At 41.6% G+C, this 15,957-nt stretch overlaps 2 protein-coding genes across 2 annotated transcripts; both read right to left on the reverse strand.

The window, feature by feature from the left end:
• Positions 1 to 12,734: 12,734 nt before the first annotated feature.
• Positions 12,735 to 13,866, reverse strand: LOC111799050 (arogenate dehydratase 3, chloroplastic-like). The gene has a single exon (XM_023682440.1). The coding sequence runs from the start codon at positions 13,820 to 13,822 to the stop codon at positions 12,917 to 12,919; it is 906 nt and encodes a 301-aa protein (XP_023538208.1). The 5' UTR covers positions 13,823 to 13,866; the 3' UTR covers positions 12,735 to 12,916.
• A 688-nt stretch (positions 13,867 to 14,554) lies between these two features.
• Positions 14,555 to 15,731, reverse strand: LOC111799047 (arogenate dehydratase 3, chloroplastic-like). Its single transcript, XM_023682433.1, has one exon. The coding sequence runs from the start codon at positions 15,560 to 15,562 to the stop codon at positions 14,657 to 14,659; it is 906 nt and encodes a 301-aa protein (XP_023538201.1). The 5' UTR covers positions 15,563 to 15,731; the 3' UTR covers positions 14,555 to 14,656.
• Between the last annotated feature and the right edge of the window lie 226 nt (positions 15,732 to 15,957).

Raw genomic sequence — 15,957 nt, forward strand, 5'->3', positions numbered from 1 at the left:
AGTAGGGGCGAGCTGTAGCCCATGCAACGACAGCAAGGCAAGCTGACCAGCCTGACGCAGTTGTCACATGTACGCTACCCGTATTTGGTCATCTTGCTTTAGTATTGTTTGATTTGGATTCAACGCATTCGTTCATATCTGAGGGGTTTGTAGAGCTAGCTCAACAAGAGAAAGAACCTTTAGAGATCACCCTATCAGTGTCCACCCCTGCTTATGAGTTGTTGTTAGCTACCCATAGAGTTAAGGGAGATTGTGTAACAATATTAAGACGTGTCATCGAAGCTACACTGATAGTGTTAAGCATGCAAGACTTCGATGTCATCTTGGGTATGGATTGGCTAGGCGAGAATCGCGCTCTGATAGATTATGAGACTCGAATAGTGACTCTCAGGCTCCCGTTACTGGACAACTTTACCTACAAGGGAGATACTTCCAAAAGAACCCAAGCGTCGTAACAGCACTAAGGGCTAAGAAGTGATTCGTAGTGGCACGAGTGCATTTCTAGCCAGCGTGACCTTAGACAATAGTAACAAACAAATAGCCTTGTTGGTACACATCGTTAGGGATTCGCAGTTGTCTTTCCGGAGGATCTGCCAGGTTTTCCCCTAGCTAGGGAAGTCGATTTTGGGATCAATTTAGAACTAGGAACCATGCCGATTTCCAAGATACCTTACAAGATGGCACCTACAGAACTCAGGGAATTGAAGGAACAGTTACATGAGTTGTTGGATCACCCTAAGGAACAGTTACACGGGTCTCTGCGACTGTGTATTGATTACAGGGAGATAAACAAGGTCAATTTAAAGAATAAGTACCCCTCCCGAGAATTGACGACCTATTTGATCAGCTACAGGGAGCAATATTTTTCTCCAAAATTGACTTAAGGTCGGGGTATCATCAGTTGAATATTAGAGAAGTGGATATACCCAAGACCGCCTTCAGAAGTCGTTATGGACATTACGAGTTTCTTGTTATGTCCTTTGGCCTTACCAACGCACCATCGGTTTTCATGGAACTAATGAACAGGGTGTTTAAAGAATTCTTAGACACTTTTGTCATAGTGTTCATCAACGACATTCTGGTATACTCTAAGTCAGAGGTAGATCACAAAGAACACCTAAGGAAAGTCTTGACAATAGTGAGAGCCCAAATTCTCCAACTGCGAGTTTTGGTTATCTGAAGTAGCATTTCTTGGTCACGTGGTGTCAAGAAAGGGGATTATAGTGGACCCAGCTAAGATAGAAGCAGTGATGAGGTGGCCAAAGCCGACCACAGTCACGGAGGTGAGGAGTTTTCAGGGGCTAGCTAGATATTACAGAAGATTGTCCAGGATTTCTCTAAAATTTCCTTAGCGCTAACTCAGTTAACTAAGAAGGGCAAGCCCTTTGCTTCGACTTCAGCTTGTGGACATAGTTTCCAAGAACTCAAGGAGAGGTTGGTGATTGCACCAGTTCTTATAGTTCCAGATGGGTCAGGTAATCTCATGGTGTACAATGATGCATCAGGGAAAGGTTTAGGGTGTGTGCTCATGTAGAAGGGTAAGGTGATAGCGTATGCTTCTAGACTACTGAAGAAATATGAACGAAACTACCCCACGCATGACCTCGAGTTAGCAGCAGTAGTGTTTGCTCTGAAATCGTGGCAACATTACCTGCATGGGGGAAAAGTACAAGTCTTCACTAATCATAAGAGACTAAAGTACTTGTTCACGCAGAAGGAGCTCAATATGAGACAAAGGCGATGGTTGGAACCGGTAAAGGATTATGACATAGAGATCCTGTTCCATCCAGGCAAAACCAACGTTGTAGCAGATGCATTGAGCATGAAGGTTGTGCTTACTTCTGCGATGATCACCAAGAATGAAAGACTACAAGATAACATGAAGAGGGTTGGGATAGATGTGGTGGTTAAAGGTGGTACTGTTCAGATGGCATAATTGACCATATAGCCCACCCTACGAAAGCAAATTATTGATGCTCAGAGGTCTGATGAACACCTCAGTAAAGTGTGGAGTCAAACTGAGACAGAGAGACCAGTAGGGTATTTTATCTCCTCAAACGGGGGGCCTGTGGCAAAATTGCCTGTGCGTTCCCCGAGACGAGAGAATCTTAAAAGATATTATGACCGAAGCTTATGATACATCTTATACATTCCACCCTGGAAGTAAGAAAATGTATCAGGATCTGAAAAGATACTTGGTGGCTCGAAATGAATAGGGACAGAGCGGATTTCGTAAGTCGTTGCTTGACTTGCCAGCAGGTGAAGACCCCGAGGCAGCGCTCAGTAGAACTGCTATAGCCCCTGAACGTTCCTCAGTTGAAATGGGAAGCAATCTGTATGGATTTCGTCTCAGGTTTGCCAAAGACAAAGCAGGGTTTCAACGTCATCTGGGTAGTTGTAGATAGACTAACCAAGATGGCCCACTTCATTCCAGGCAAGCCCACATATCGAGTGGATCGGTGGGCTTAGTTATATATCAAGGAGATAGTATGCCTGCACGAGGTGCCAGTATCTATAGTATCAGATCGGAACACTAGGTTTACCTCTCAGTTTTGGAAAAGTTTCCATAAAGCACTAGAAACTCAGTTGAGGTTCAGTACAGCGCTCCATCCTCAAACGAATGGATAGACTGAAAGGATGAATCAGATCTTAGAGGATATGTTGTGAGCCTGTACCTTAGATTTCTCTCGGTGCTGGGACGAACATCTACCTTTGATGAAGTTTGCCTACAATAACAGTTATCAAGCGACCATCTAGATGGCTCCCTTTGAGACACTGTATGGGCGTAGGTGTCAAACACCAGTGTTCTTGGAAGAGGTAGGCACGTAGCAACTATTGGACCAAAGTTGGTTCAGGTCACTAATGCAGCGGTGCAGAAAATCAAGTAGAGGATACTCACCACACAGAGTCGACAGAAAAGCTATGCAGATTTGCGTAGAAGGGACCTCAAATTTGAGGTAGGTGACCACGTGTTCCTGAAGGTAGCCCATAATGAGGGGGGGTGTTGAGGTTCGGAAAGAAGCAAATATTAAGCCCAATGTACATAAGCCCCTTCGAGATTCTAGAAAGAGTTGGGGCTGTGGCTTACAAAACTGCCCTACCACCGAACCTTGGCGCCGTACACAATGTGTTCCACATACCCATGCTACGAAAGTACACTCCAGACCCTACCCATGAAATCGAGCATGAGACACTTTCTCTTCGGGAAGATCTGTCTTATGAGGAGAAGCCTAGCAAAATTTTGGCTCGAGACACTAGGCGATTGCACAACAAAGTTATTCCCTTGGTAAAGGTCTCATGGGGTAACCACCGTGAGGAAGAGGCAACCGAGAACGAGAAGAGGACATGAGGAGAGCTTATCCCGAACTCTTCCAAGAGATATCCACTTTCGGGGACGAAAGTTCCTAAGGAGGGGAGAGTTTGTAACGCCCAACAAAAAAAAAAATTGGCTAAGTCAACAGAGGGGCAAAATGTCNGGGGGGGGGGGGGGGGGGATTCAAGGAAAACCCCATCAAACCTCCTGCAAAAGAAAAAATAAGTTAGAGAGAAAATTGAGAGGAAACAGAAAAGAGTCGCCGCGAAGTTTCGTCGAACCAACGTTGGAATCCACCTTTAAACGAGACTTGTACAAGGACTAATAGGCTAGCGAGACCGACACTTTGTCAAGATCCAAGAACATTTCGCGTGGTAAGGTTCTGGACGACATTTTTCAGATTTGAGCTTTTCCTATGTGAGTCTAGTCCTAAAATGTTGATATATTCACATAAGAACAACTCTACACACGATCTATGAAGAAGTTTGGCCGAAATCTCGATCCGAAGGTGGAGATCCGAGAATCGTTTGAGAACGGTAAGCGAACTTCCGACGCTCTTAACTCGTCTAGTAGTTAAGCAAAAATTACAAAAAAAATACCAGACATAGCTCGTAACACGATCTAAAACCTTGCCGAAACCATATCGATCCAAACTTTGAAACAAAATATATGAAAATAAAATAATGGCTCTGGGGTACGGAGTGCATGAGAGAGAGAAGAAAGAGAAGGAAAAAAAATTTGGTAGTCACGTGTCGGTCAGCGAGCAGCGGAGTGTGGCTCGGGAGGCACCGAACACGCGTCGATCGTCAGCTGGAGCAACGCAGCTCCAGTGAAATGATGACATGTGTCGCCTAAAAACCTCAAGCCGAACCGTAAACCTGAGCCGAGCCAAGCCAAACCGGACTACCTGACCCGCGATTGTGTAGAAGCAGTCGTGTGTGCAGCCGACGACTGGCGCACTTTCTCGCGCGTGAGGGTGCGTGAGACGCCTGTTTTGGCCTGTTCGCCCTCTATTTGCCTGGTTTTTGTCCCGATCCAAGTTCTGATACTATTTTTATGTTAATAGGGACCTAATTGAAGAAAATCAGTATTTTTGGACACCTCATGGGCATAGAAACGCTAGCAAAAGGGCACACGTCAACCAGGTAAGTGACCACCCGGTGTTTAGGAAGGAATACTTGTAGGATTTGCTTGGACTGCATGCATGCTAGTTATTTGCCTTATGTGGTAGTCTCCTATGACTGATTGTTATGAGTTGATGATGTGTGATATTATGTGAAGTTTTGAGTGAATTATCTGAGCGTGCGATCATGCTTTAAATTTTCGCTGTACATATGCATGTGTTGAATTCATGTTGGAATTGTGTATTCCGCGTTCTGGGTGCTTGATGGATGACTTCGCCCCATTGAGCATGAAATTTGCGTTCTAGGTGCTTGATGGAGGTCATCGCCCCGTTGAGCCTGCGTGCCTAATTTGCATGAATTATATATTATGATGTTAGATGACGATTGCATTGCACACTTTGTTATTTTTTATGGCCCATTACTATGATAAGCCTAGGAATTTGCAGTTAGGCCTAACCTTCCTCTAAGAACTTAGCGGATTACCATGGTGACGTGGTACCTCAGGAGTGTTCATAGATTGCTAATGTGTGAATGGTATTTATAGCTACGTGGGAGGACCAGGGGTTCCTGGCCAATTTTTACTGCTCCTGGCCATTTCGCATGGGAAATGTGTCCCCACGTTATACAACCCATTAGCTACATGAGAATNCCCATACGGGGACTATATGGACTTAGGAGGTACTCAACACACCCCTAGGTTAGATACCATGTAGTCTTAGATAGACATGCAGAGGTAGCGCCTCATAGAGAGATATCGGCCATATCAGCTCGGCGTAAGAAACCTTTAGGTATCAAATGAAAGGACGATGAACTAGTAAAGCCCAAGGGACTAAGTGTTAGGTTATGGAGCCTGCTCCTTATTTATAGCTTGGTCAACGGTTATATCCGGTAAAGCTATATTTGGTAAAGCTATATATAGTAAAGCTATATATGGTAAAGTTATATCCGGTAAAGCTATATATGGTAAATAGCTATATATAGTAGATGGCTAAATCTGGTAAAGCTATATATAGTAAACTAAACCATATATATATCTCGTCCGGTAGAGATTTGAAAACGTACTTTCTATTCTCTGTACTCTCTCTTGTTGTACATACCTGAAGTCATCAATAAAAAATCATTTTAGCCACAGTTCTCCTTGTAATTTTCTCTATCCTGTTCTTTGTGTTCATCTAGATCGAGCGTGTGCGTTGTTGTGCGATCCTAATAACTGATATCAGAGCTAGGCGAAATTCACCACGATCTGTGAAGATGAAAAGTTCAAAGATTGGAATTGAGAAGTTCGATGGATCCGATTTCGGTTTCTGGAAGATGCAGATTGAAGATTATCTGTACCAGAAAGATCTTCACGAACCTCTGTTGGGGGTGAAGCCGGATACCATGACCACGGAACAGTGGAAGCTCAAGGATCGACAAGCCTTAGGGATGATCCGGTTGACGCTATCCAGAAACGTGGCGTTTAACATCATCAAGGAGAAGACAACGTCAGATCTGATGAAGGCGCTGTCAAATATGTATGAAAAACCGTCGGCTATGAACAAGGTGTATTTGATGCGTAGATTGTTCAATCTACAGATGTCTGAAGGTGGACGTGTTGCGGATCATATAAATGAATTCAATATGATCATAAGTCAACTGGGTTCGGTGGAAATTAATTTCGAAGATGAAATTAAAGCGTTGATTTTGATGTCATCCTTACCCGAGTCATGGGATACTGTTGTTGCCGCAATCAGCAGTTCCCGAGGATCTGATAAACTGAAGTTTGATGAAATTCGAGATGTAGTTCTCAGCGAAAGTATTCGCAAACGGGAAACTGGAGATTCATCAGGCAATGCTCTCAGTGTTGATCGAAGGGGAAGAAGCAAATCAAAGAGCTCAAACAAACATGGGCGTTCAAAATCAAAGAACCGGGGAAAATCTCCAAACAAACCCAACGTAACGTGTTGGAGCTGTGGGGGAAAAGGACACTTTCGGACAGATTGTACAAAGCTAAAGAAGAAGCAGAATCATAAATCTGAAGATGATGATGATTCTATATACACAACAGAAGATGCTGAGGACGTTTTAATCCTTAGTGTGGATAGCCCAGCTGAATCCTGGATTTTGGATTCAGGTGCATCGTTCCATTCGTCTCCAAGTAAGGAATTGTTTCGAAATTTCAAATCAGGAAATTTCGGGAAGGTGTATCTTGCCGACAACAAAACCTTGGAGATTGAAGGAAAGGGAGATGTCTCCATACAAACTCCAGCAGGAAATCAATGGACATTACAAGATGTCAGATACATTCCTGGTCTCAAGAAGAACCTGATCTCTATTGGTCAGTTGGATAGCACAGGCTATGCAGCAGAGTTTGGAAAGAGTTCCTGGAAGATTGTGAAGGGCGCCATGGTTGTTGCGCGTGGCACAAAATCTGGAACCTTATACACTACTGCAGAGTGTATAAACATGACTGCTGCTGCTGAGAGTGCTTCCAATTCAAGTCTATGGCACAATAGACTTGGACATATGAGCGTCAAAGGAATGAAGATGCTGACTGCGAAAGGAGCTTTAGAAGGCTTAAAATCTGTTGATATGGGTCTTTGTGAGAGCTGCGTTATGGGCAAACAGAAACGAGTTAGTTTCACAAAGGCTGCCAGAGAACCGAAGAAAGTGCGGTTGGAAATGGTCCATACAGACGTCTGGGGACCATCTCCAGTTTCATCACTTGGTGGATCAAGGTACTACGTCACCTTCATCGATGACTTCAGCAGGAAGGTATGGGTTTACTTTCTGAAACATAAGTCAGATGTGTTTACCACCTTCAAGAAGTGGAAAGCTGAAGTTGAAAATCAGACCGGCTTGAAGATCAAATGCCTGAGGTCTGACAATGGAGGAGAGTACAACAAATCAGAGTTTATAACATTTTGTGCAGCTGAGGGAATTAGATTAATAAGAACAATTCCCGGTAAGGCAAGACAAAATGGTATTGCAGAAAGGATGAACAGAACCTTGAATGAGCGAGCAAGAAGCATGAGGATTCATTCTGGATTGCCAAAGGCATTCTGGGCTGATGCTGTGAACACAGCAGCATATTTGATTAATAGAGGGCCGTCAGTACCCTTGAAGTTCAAATTGCCCGAAGAAGTATGGACAGGAAAAGAACTCAAGTACTCTCACTTGAGAACCTTTGGCTGTACTGCATATGTTCATGTTGATCCAGAGAAGAGAGATAAGCTTGATGCTAAGGCTGTGAAATGCTACTTCATAGGCTATGGCTCTGACATGTTCGGGTATAGGTTTTGGGATGAGAAAAATATGAAGATCCTAAGACACTGTGATGTGACCTTTGATGAAAATGTCATGTACAAGGACAGAGAGAAGATAAACTCTGAGACTACGAAGCAAGTGGGAGTTGAATTTGAGTGGCAAGAAAATTCACACAGTGATGGTACAACAGAAGCTCAAGAAACTCCTGATCCTATTGCTGAAGAACCAGACGTGGCTGATCCTATTGCTGAAGAACCAGACGTGGAGCAAGTTGCACCTGAACAGGTGTTGAGAAGATCATCCAGAACTACCAGAGCACCAGACAGATATTCAACCTCATTACACTATCTGTTGCTGACTGACGAAGGAGAACCAGAGTCCTTTGATGAGGCCCTACAAGTGGAAGATTCAACTAAGTGGGAGCAAGCCATGGATGATGAGATGAGCTCACTTGAAAGGAATAATACGTGGGTGCTGACTGAGTTGCCTACAGGAAAGAGAGCTCTGTTGAACAAATGGGTGTTCAAAATCAAGGTTGAACCAGATGGCAGAAGAAGGTTTAAGGCTCGGTTAGTAGTTAAAGAATATTCACAAAGAAAAGGCATTGCTTATGCTGAGATCTTTTCTCCAGTTGTGAAATTAACTACTATCTGAATTCTGCTGAGTATTGTTGTATCGGAGAATTTGCACCTTGAGCAAATGGATGTAAAAATGACGTTTTTACATGGAGGTCTAGATGAGGAGATCTATATGCAACAACCAGAATGGTTTGCAGCTCCAGGCAAGGAGCACGTGGTGTGTAAGCTCAATAAGAGCTTGTATGGACTGAAACAAGCACCGAGACAATGGTACAAGAAGTTTGACTCCTTCATGTGCAAGAGTGGTTTCCACAGGAGTGAAAAGGATCAGTGTTGCTATCTCAAAGAATACACTAATTCTTATGTGTTTCTACTCCTGTATGTGGATGATATACTAATTGCTGGATTAAGTATGAGGGAGATAAACCACTTGAAGGCAAGCTTGTCTTCATTATTTGAGATGAAAGATTTGGGCGCAGCAAAGCAGATTCTTGGGATGAGAATTTCTCGAGATAGATCTGCTGGCACATTAAATCTATCCCAAGAGCAGTACATTGAGAAGGTGTTGTTCAAATTCAAGATGAATGATGCTAAACCCAGGACTACCCCCTTGGAAAATCATATTAAACTGTCAAAGGGGCAATCTCCCAAGACAGTTGAGGAACGTGAGCACATGGTATCAGTTCCGTACGCTTCTGCAGTTGGGAGTTTGATGTATGCTATGGTCTGCACTAGATCTGACATAACACATGCAGTGGGAGTTGTTAGATAGTACATGGCAAATCCAGGGGAAGAACATTGGGAAGCTGTGAAGTGGCTTCTAAGATATCTTAGAGGTACATCCAATACTTCACTTTGTTATGGCAATGGCAAAGTAGTTTTGCAAGGTTTTGTGGATGCTGATCTGAGTGGAGATGTAGACTCTAGCAAGAGTACATTTGGATATATCTACACTATAGATGGAACAGCAGTGAGTTGAATGTCCAAGCTTCAGAAATGCGTTGCTCTTTCATCTACTGAAGCAGAGTATGTGGCNGCCTGCTCCTTATTTATAGCTTGGTCAACGGTTATATCCGGTAAAGCTATATTTGGTAAAGCTATATATAGTAAATCTATATATGGTAAAGCTATATTCGGTAAAGCTATATATGGTAAATAGCTATATATAGTAGATGGCTAAATCTGATAAAGCTATATATAGTAAACTAAATCATATATATATCTCATCCGATAGAGCTTTGACAACGTACTTTCTATTCTCTGTACTCTCTCTTGTTGTACATACCTGAAGTCATCAATAAAAAATCATTTTAGCTAGAGTTCTCCTTGCAATTTTCTCTATCATGTTCTTTGTGTTCATCTAGATCGAGCGTGTGCATTGTTGTGCGATCCTAACACTAAGATTAGAACCCGATGTCCTAGAACCGAATGAGGTGACCATGGGAACCTATTAAGTTAGGATGCAATGAGAGCCTACAAGTAGGTGGCTTACTGAGTATAATTTTATACTCGTCCTTGCTATGTTTTCCTTTTTTGGGAGCAGGAGGCATCGGTCAAGGGCGGGCGTGATGGAGACGGGGGTTGTCACAAAGGAATGAGTTGTCCCGGGGCGTCAANTTTTTTTTTTTTTTTTTTTTTTTTTTTTTTTTTTTTTTTTTTTTTTTTTTTTTTTTGTCATTCTAAATGTTATTGGAAGTAAATGATTTTTCTCTATTGCATATCTAAATTATTTTGTGCATTCATGTGTCGTTGTTAGTCACGGTCCGTAGTAAAATCTTGGGTCGTGACACTTGGAGTGCCAAAAAGCAACCTACTGTCTCACGCTTCAGCTATGAATTTGAGTATCGTGCTCTTGCCACGACTGCTGCTGAACTTCTTTGAGTTACACATCGTTTGCATGACCTCAAGATCCCTATTTCACAGTAGCCCTTACTCTTATGTGACAACAAAAATGCTATTTTTTTTAGCTCTAATCCCGTTTCTCACAAGCAAGCCAAACATGTGAACTAGATTATCATTTCCTTCGAGAACTTGTTATTGCTGGTAAACTTCGCACACAATATTTACCTTCCCATCTCCAAGTTGTTGAGATCTTTACAAAAAGTGTTTCTCGACCTCTCTTTGAATTTTTTAGATCCAAGCTTCACATTCATTCAAATCCGACACTCAGCTTGCAGGGGTGTTAAGGATATTAGACCATTTATTTAAGGCAAATATCTTACGTTGTGCTTACCATATTTGCTTTTTTATTTAAGCAATATAATTATATTCCTTTATTATTCTTTCCTTTTCTTTTTATATTATTTGTAATTTACCATAATTCTCCCTTCCATACATTATTATAAATAGAAAACTTTCCCAACCATTTAGGTGAGGTAGTTTTAACAAATATTCAATAGAAAACTTTCCGAATCATTTAGGTGAGGTGATTTTAACAAATATTCTCATATTACATTAGGCATAGGATGCGTCTGGAAAGAGAAGGGACATTTGTCGGCTAGCAAGGGGGACGTGTCTGGTGAAGGAGGCAAACACATGTCACGCTATGAAAATTTTGCGAGAGTTACGTCCACTGAAGCATGAACACAAGACGATGAAGCCATAGCAATCAATCTGTGAGCGCCAAATGGCATTCCATGGACTCGAGTTCGCCTCTTGAGTGTCTGGGTTGCGCTCGTGGGTGACCTATAGTCGTGCGTCGAGATGCATGAGGTGGTCATTTTGTCCTGTTTTGACTCTTGTTTGTCTATTTTTTGCTTCACTTTTGATATTAACCTTATTTTAACTTAAATTAGGACCTACGAAAGAAATTTCGAAAAAAATTGGAGCACCAACAAATGAAAAAAACTAGCTCGAAGACAAGTTTAACCCAAATAAGTAGCCACTCATACTTTCTTCCAATAATACTAATAGAGATGAGTACGATATATTAGCATGCAAGTATATATCATCAAATAGTTAGAATATACTAAGTTTAGAACTCTAAACAACAATTTATAGAGAAAAATGCATGCTCATCTTTTATTTCCTATTTTTCATTTGGTGTAAATTAAAAAGATATGAAAAAATATATATATAGTCCCATAATTAAAAAAAAAAATTGATAAGAATTTATTTATTTAAAACAATATTTATTGAAGTCAATTTTGACGTTGAGATTTAACTAAAATTAGATTTTTTTTTTAATTTTTTAATATGCAAATCAACTATCTAATTCCTTATTCATTTTAATATTATATATAAACATTCATTTAGACCGTAAATCAATTTATTTATTTCTTTCTTTCTTAGAGTTCAACTTCAAATGAAAAGGTAATAATTTTATTATTATTTGTAACAACTAGAAAAAAATATATATATTTTTCATATGACAAGTTGTGAATAATAAATTTTTTATTTGATCAAGTTTTTAAAAAAATCAAATATTAATTATTATTTTCCGATAGAATTTAGTCTAAATGAATGATGAGTTTGAGTATCTATACAGATTTAAGATGGAACAAAGTCATTAAATTTAATACTATAATTAAAATAATATTAATTATTTAAAAAAGAAATATTCAATGAAGCTTGTTGTAAGATCATTCCACCAACCCAGTTATTGAAATTAAAAAAGAAATATCCAAACTAATATTATTATTTTTTAAAAATATTTAGAGGTCAAAGTTCAAACACCCTTTTCTATCCTTCCAAACTTCCAACCACCCTCTTAATTTTATTATTAAAAAAAAAAATATATGCATTCACATCACCTCAACTACTCAATCCAAACTGGGTTACCCGTCAACCAAAAATTAAGAATATTATGAATGGGTGAAAAAAAATAGAGGATTGAATTGAATTGAGTTAGAGTTAGATATTTCCTTTCTCTAGATTTTCGAGAGTTGTAGTGATAAATCAGTTCATCCTTTTGGCTCGCAAAACTATGACGCCATTTGGTAGTAATCACTCGTGTGTGTTCCTTGGCTCGTTAGTCCTCTCTTTCGAGAATAATGGTCGTGTTAATCCTCTACGTGTTTGCTATCTTTCGTTTACTAGATCAAAAGTCTCTGTTTCACCAACGTTTATGTCCGACAAGACAAAACCATTCGTCTTCCATCCTTTTCTCTCTTCATTTCGTGGTTCTTGTCCTTACAGGTAAGACCTGAGGGTTTGCTGAAGTGTAGGACTTCAGGTATGGTCGTGGGTTTGTTGGAGGCGTGAGATCTCGCTGGAAAAACTACGAACTCTCCCTCAGTTTTTTTTCAACTCTTTTCTTCCTCTATGCAGGTGTTCGAGACATTGGCTGGAGGCGGGAGGGAACGTCTAGGGACGATCCGCCGAGTTCGTGGTTGTGAAATCCAAAAATTAGAAGATCTAGGTCAGATTGTAAACTCTTAATCTACATAGGAGTTGAGGGAGACAATTTTTCAGTTTGGATGTTTTTTTATTTATTATATAATTCATGGGTTGTTGTATTCCGTGGAAGCAACAAATCAGTCAGAGGGGCCCATTGGATTAATATGTGGAAGGAACAATCCTGTCCAACCAAAAAGGACACAACAAAAGCAAAATTAATTGATAAACAAATCAATGGATGAACAAATTACAAACATGAGAAGCTTCAAATTCAGTACCAATGTGTTCTACAAAAGTTTAATCCATTGTTTGATGAATTACCCTTCGTTTGAAGCACTTTCAGAGGCTATGTCCATTGGATAGCAACCCAGCACCCTGAAGAACGAACTGTATTCCTTCAACTCCGCCATGGCTTCTTGAGTTCTCACTTCCGCCATTGACGCCTCAAACTCCGCGAAGAACACATACTCAAACCGCTTCACCGTCTCCACTAGCCGGATTGGACAGCTCTTGTGCGGCCTCGACTCGATCTTCGACAAGTTAATCTTCCTCGCCTCGAAAGCCGACACAGCCTTGAACAGAGCCGAGGTTCCATTCTCCAGAGCGAAGACTACGCTTGTCTTAGATGGCCGATCCGCTTGCGGATCTACCGGATCTCGCGATAGGACCACAAATCGCGTGAAATTTCTCGAATCATCTTGAATTCCGTTAGCGAGGATTTCGAGTTTGTAGATCTTGGCAGCGCGTGCGCTTGCAATTGCTGCCGTATCCTGCAAATTGTACAGAGAAATCTGCTCTGCTGCACCAGCAGTATCGTCGAAGGCTTCACATGCGGCGTTGAGGCCTAGTTTTGTCAGAGTTTGTTCGCATTGCGCTAGGGCTTGAGGATGAGAGATGACTCTCCGTACGGATTCTAATCGAACTCCTGGTAATGCCATGAGACAATGATGAACAGGCAACAGAACCTCACCGATTATGTGGAGATTATGACGAAGAAGGAGGTCGTAATTCCGATGAATCGAACCGCCGAGGGAGTTTTCGATTGGGAGAATCGCTAGATCGGCAATGCGATTCTCCACAGATTCAAATGCCGTTTCGAATTGATCGCAGGGTATGGTTTCGAAATTAGGGCACGCTTTGGCGGCAGCAGCTTCGGAGTAGGCGCCGGCAACGCCTTGGTAAGCGACGTATGGCTTTTGAGCGTCCTTTGGAGCAGGAGACATGATTGCAGCGGCGGCGGCGGCGGCGGTGGCAACGGCGAGGGAAGGCGGAGCGGTGGTTTTTTTTTTTTTTTTTTTTTTTTTTTATAAAGTCGAACACAACTCTCCACAGTAGTATGATGTTGTCCACTTTGAGCATAAGTTCTCATGGGAGGACTATGCCGAGTCTCGACTTCTTTTCTTTTGGAGTCTTTGGCTAAGTTTAGAGTATGACTTTGATACCATGTTAGATCAACGCAACTCTCCACAATGGTATGATATTATCCACTTTGAGTATAGCTCTCGTAGCTCTGCTTTGGGCGTATGATATTGTCCACAAGGCCTCATACTAATGAAGATAGTATTGTTTGATTATAAACTCATGATCATTCTCTAACTTAATCGATATGAGACTTTCATCCAACACTTTTATCATAAACGGATGTAATTTTAGTTTGAAATTTGTGATGGATTAGGTGGTGTAAAAAGTTCATACTGTGGGGGACATAACCATTTTTTAAGGTTTTTATTATTATTATTATTATTATTAAATTAAAATTTAATAAATATTTTATTTTGTTGGAATCGGTTTGCGGGTGGAGTCAACCCATGACCTGAAGTCTAGCACCTTAAGACTCGAACACCAACACGTCCACAAAGATGGTGGCAGCCTAGGCCTCAAGATCATCCAATGCAAATGTCCATCTTCAGCCATGTCCACGAACACACCTCGTAAGATAAGANACAAAAGCAAAATTAATTGATAAACAAATCAATGGATGAACAAATTACAAACATGAGAAGCTTCAAATTCAGTACCAATGTGTTCTACAAAAGTTTAATCCATTGTTTGATGAATTACCCTTCGTTTGAAGCACTTTCAGAGGCTATGTCCATTGGATAGCAACCCAGCACCCTGAAGAACGAACTGTATTCCTTCAACTCCGCCATGGCTTCTTGAGTTCTCACTTCCGCCATTGACGCCTCAAACTCCGCGAAGAACACATACTCAAACCGCTTCACCGTCTCCACTAGCCGGATTGGACAGCTCTTGTGCGGCCTCGACTCGATCTTCGACAAGTTAATCTTCCTCGCCTCGAAAGCCGACACAGCCTTGAACAGAGCCGAGGTTCCATTCTCCAGAGCGAAGACTACGCTTGTCTTAGATGGCCGATCCGCTTGCGGATCTACCGGATCTCGCGATAGGACCACAAATCGCGTGAAATTTCTCGAATCATCTTGAATTCCGTTAGCGAGGATTTCGAGTTTGTAGATCTTGGCAGCGCGTGCGCTTGCAATTGCTGCCGTATCCTGCAAATTGTACAGAGAAATCTGCTCTGCTGCACCAGCAGTATCGTCGAAGGCTTCACATGCGGCGTTGAGGCCTAGTTTTGTCAGAGTTTGTTCGCATTGCGCTAGGGCTTGAGGATGAGAGATGACTCTCCGTACGGATTCTAATCGAACTCCTGGTAATGCCATGAGACAATGATGAACAGGCAACAGAACCTCACCGATTATGTGGAGATTATGACGAAGAAGGAGGTCGTAATTCCGATGAATCGAACCGCCGAGGGAGTTTTCGATTGGGAGAATCGCTAGATCGGCAATGCGATTCTCCACAGATTCAAATGCCGTTTCGAATTGATCGCAGGGTATGGTTTCGAAATTAGGGCACGCTTTGGCGGCAGCAGCTTCGGAGTAGGCGCCGGCAACGCCTTGGTAAGCGACGTATGGCTTTTGAGCGTCCTTTGGAGCAGGAGACATGATTGCAGCGGCGGCGGCGGCGGCGGTGGCAACGGCGAGGGAAGGCGGAGCGGTGGATTTCTTACCCTTGGTGGAATGTTGAAAGTAAAGGGTTATATAAATAGGAAGGTGGGAAATTCAAAACAAAGTCACCAACCCCAAATGTGGAATCCACGTTGTTTCAAAATTAGATTTGAAGAATTGTTAATGAATCCGTGTTAGAAAATTAATTATATTCTAAGATGGTCGAATCGTGTTGATTTGAATGAAAAAAAGTAGTAGGTACCTGACCGGGTGTTCATGGATTAGATTAAGTTGAAACGTTTTTTAATCTAATCAACCATAAACTGTAAACTTTTTTGGGTTAGGTTGGTTCGGGTCAATTTAGATTAATCGTGTCATTTATTTAAAATACG

This window comes from Cucurbita pepo, chromosome LG07 (assembly GCF_002806865.2).
Source record: "Cucurbita pepo subsp. pepo cultivar mu-cu-16 chromosome LG07, ASM280686v2, whole genome shotgun sequence".
NCBI lineage: Eukaryota > Viridiplantae > Streptophyta > Magnoliopsida > Cucurbitales > Cucurbitaceae > Cucurbita > Cucurbita pepo.

Coding starts and splice junctions, on each gene's coding strand:
- LOC111799050 (XM_023682440.1), bottom strand. CDS start 13,822: ATGTCTCCTGCTCCAAAGGACGCTCAAAAGCCATACGTCGCTTACCAA.
- LOC111799047 (XM_023682433.1), bottom strand. CDS start 15,562: ATGTCTCCTGCTCCAAAGGACGCTCAAAAGCCATACGTCGCTTACCAA.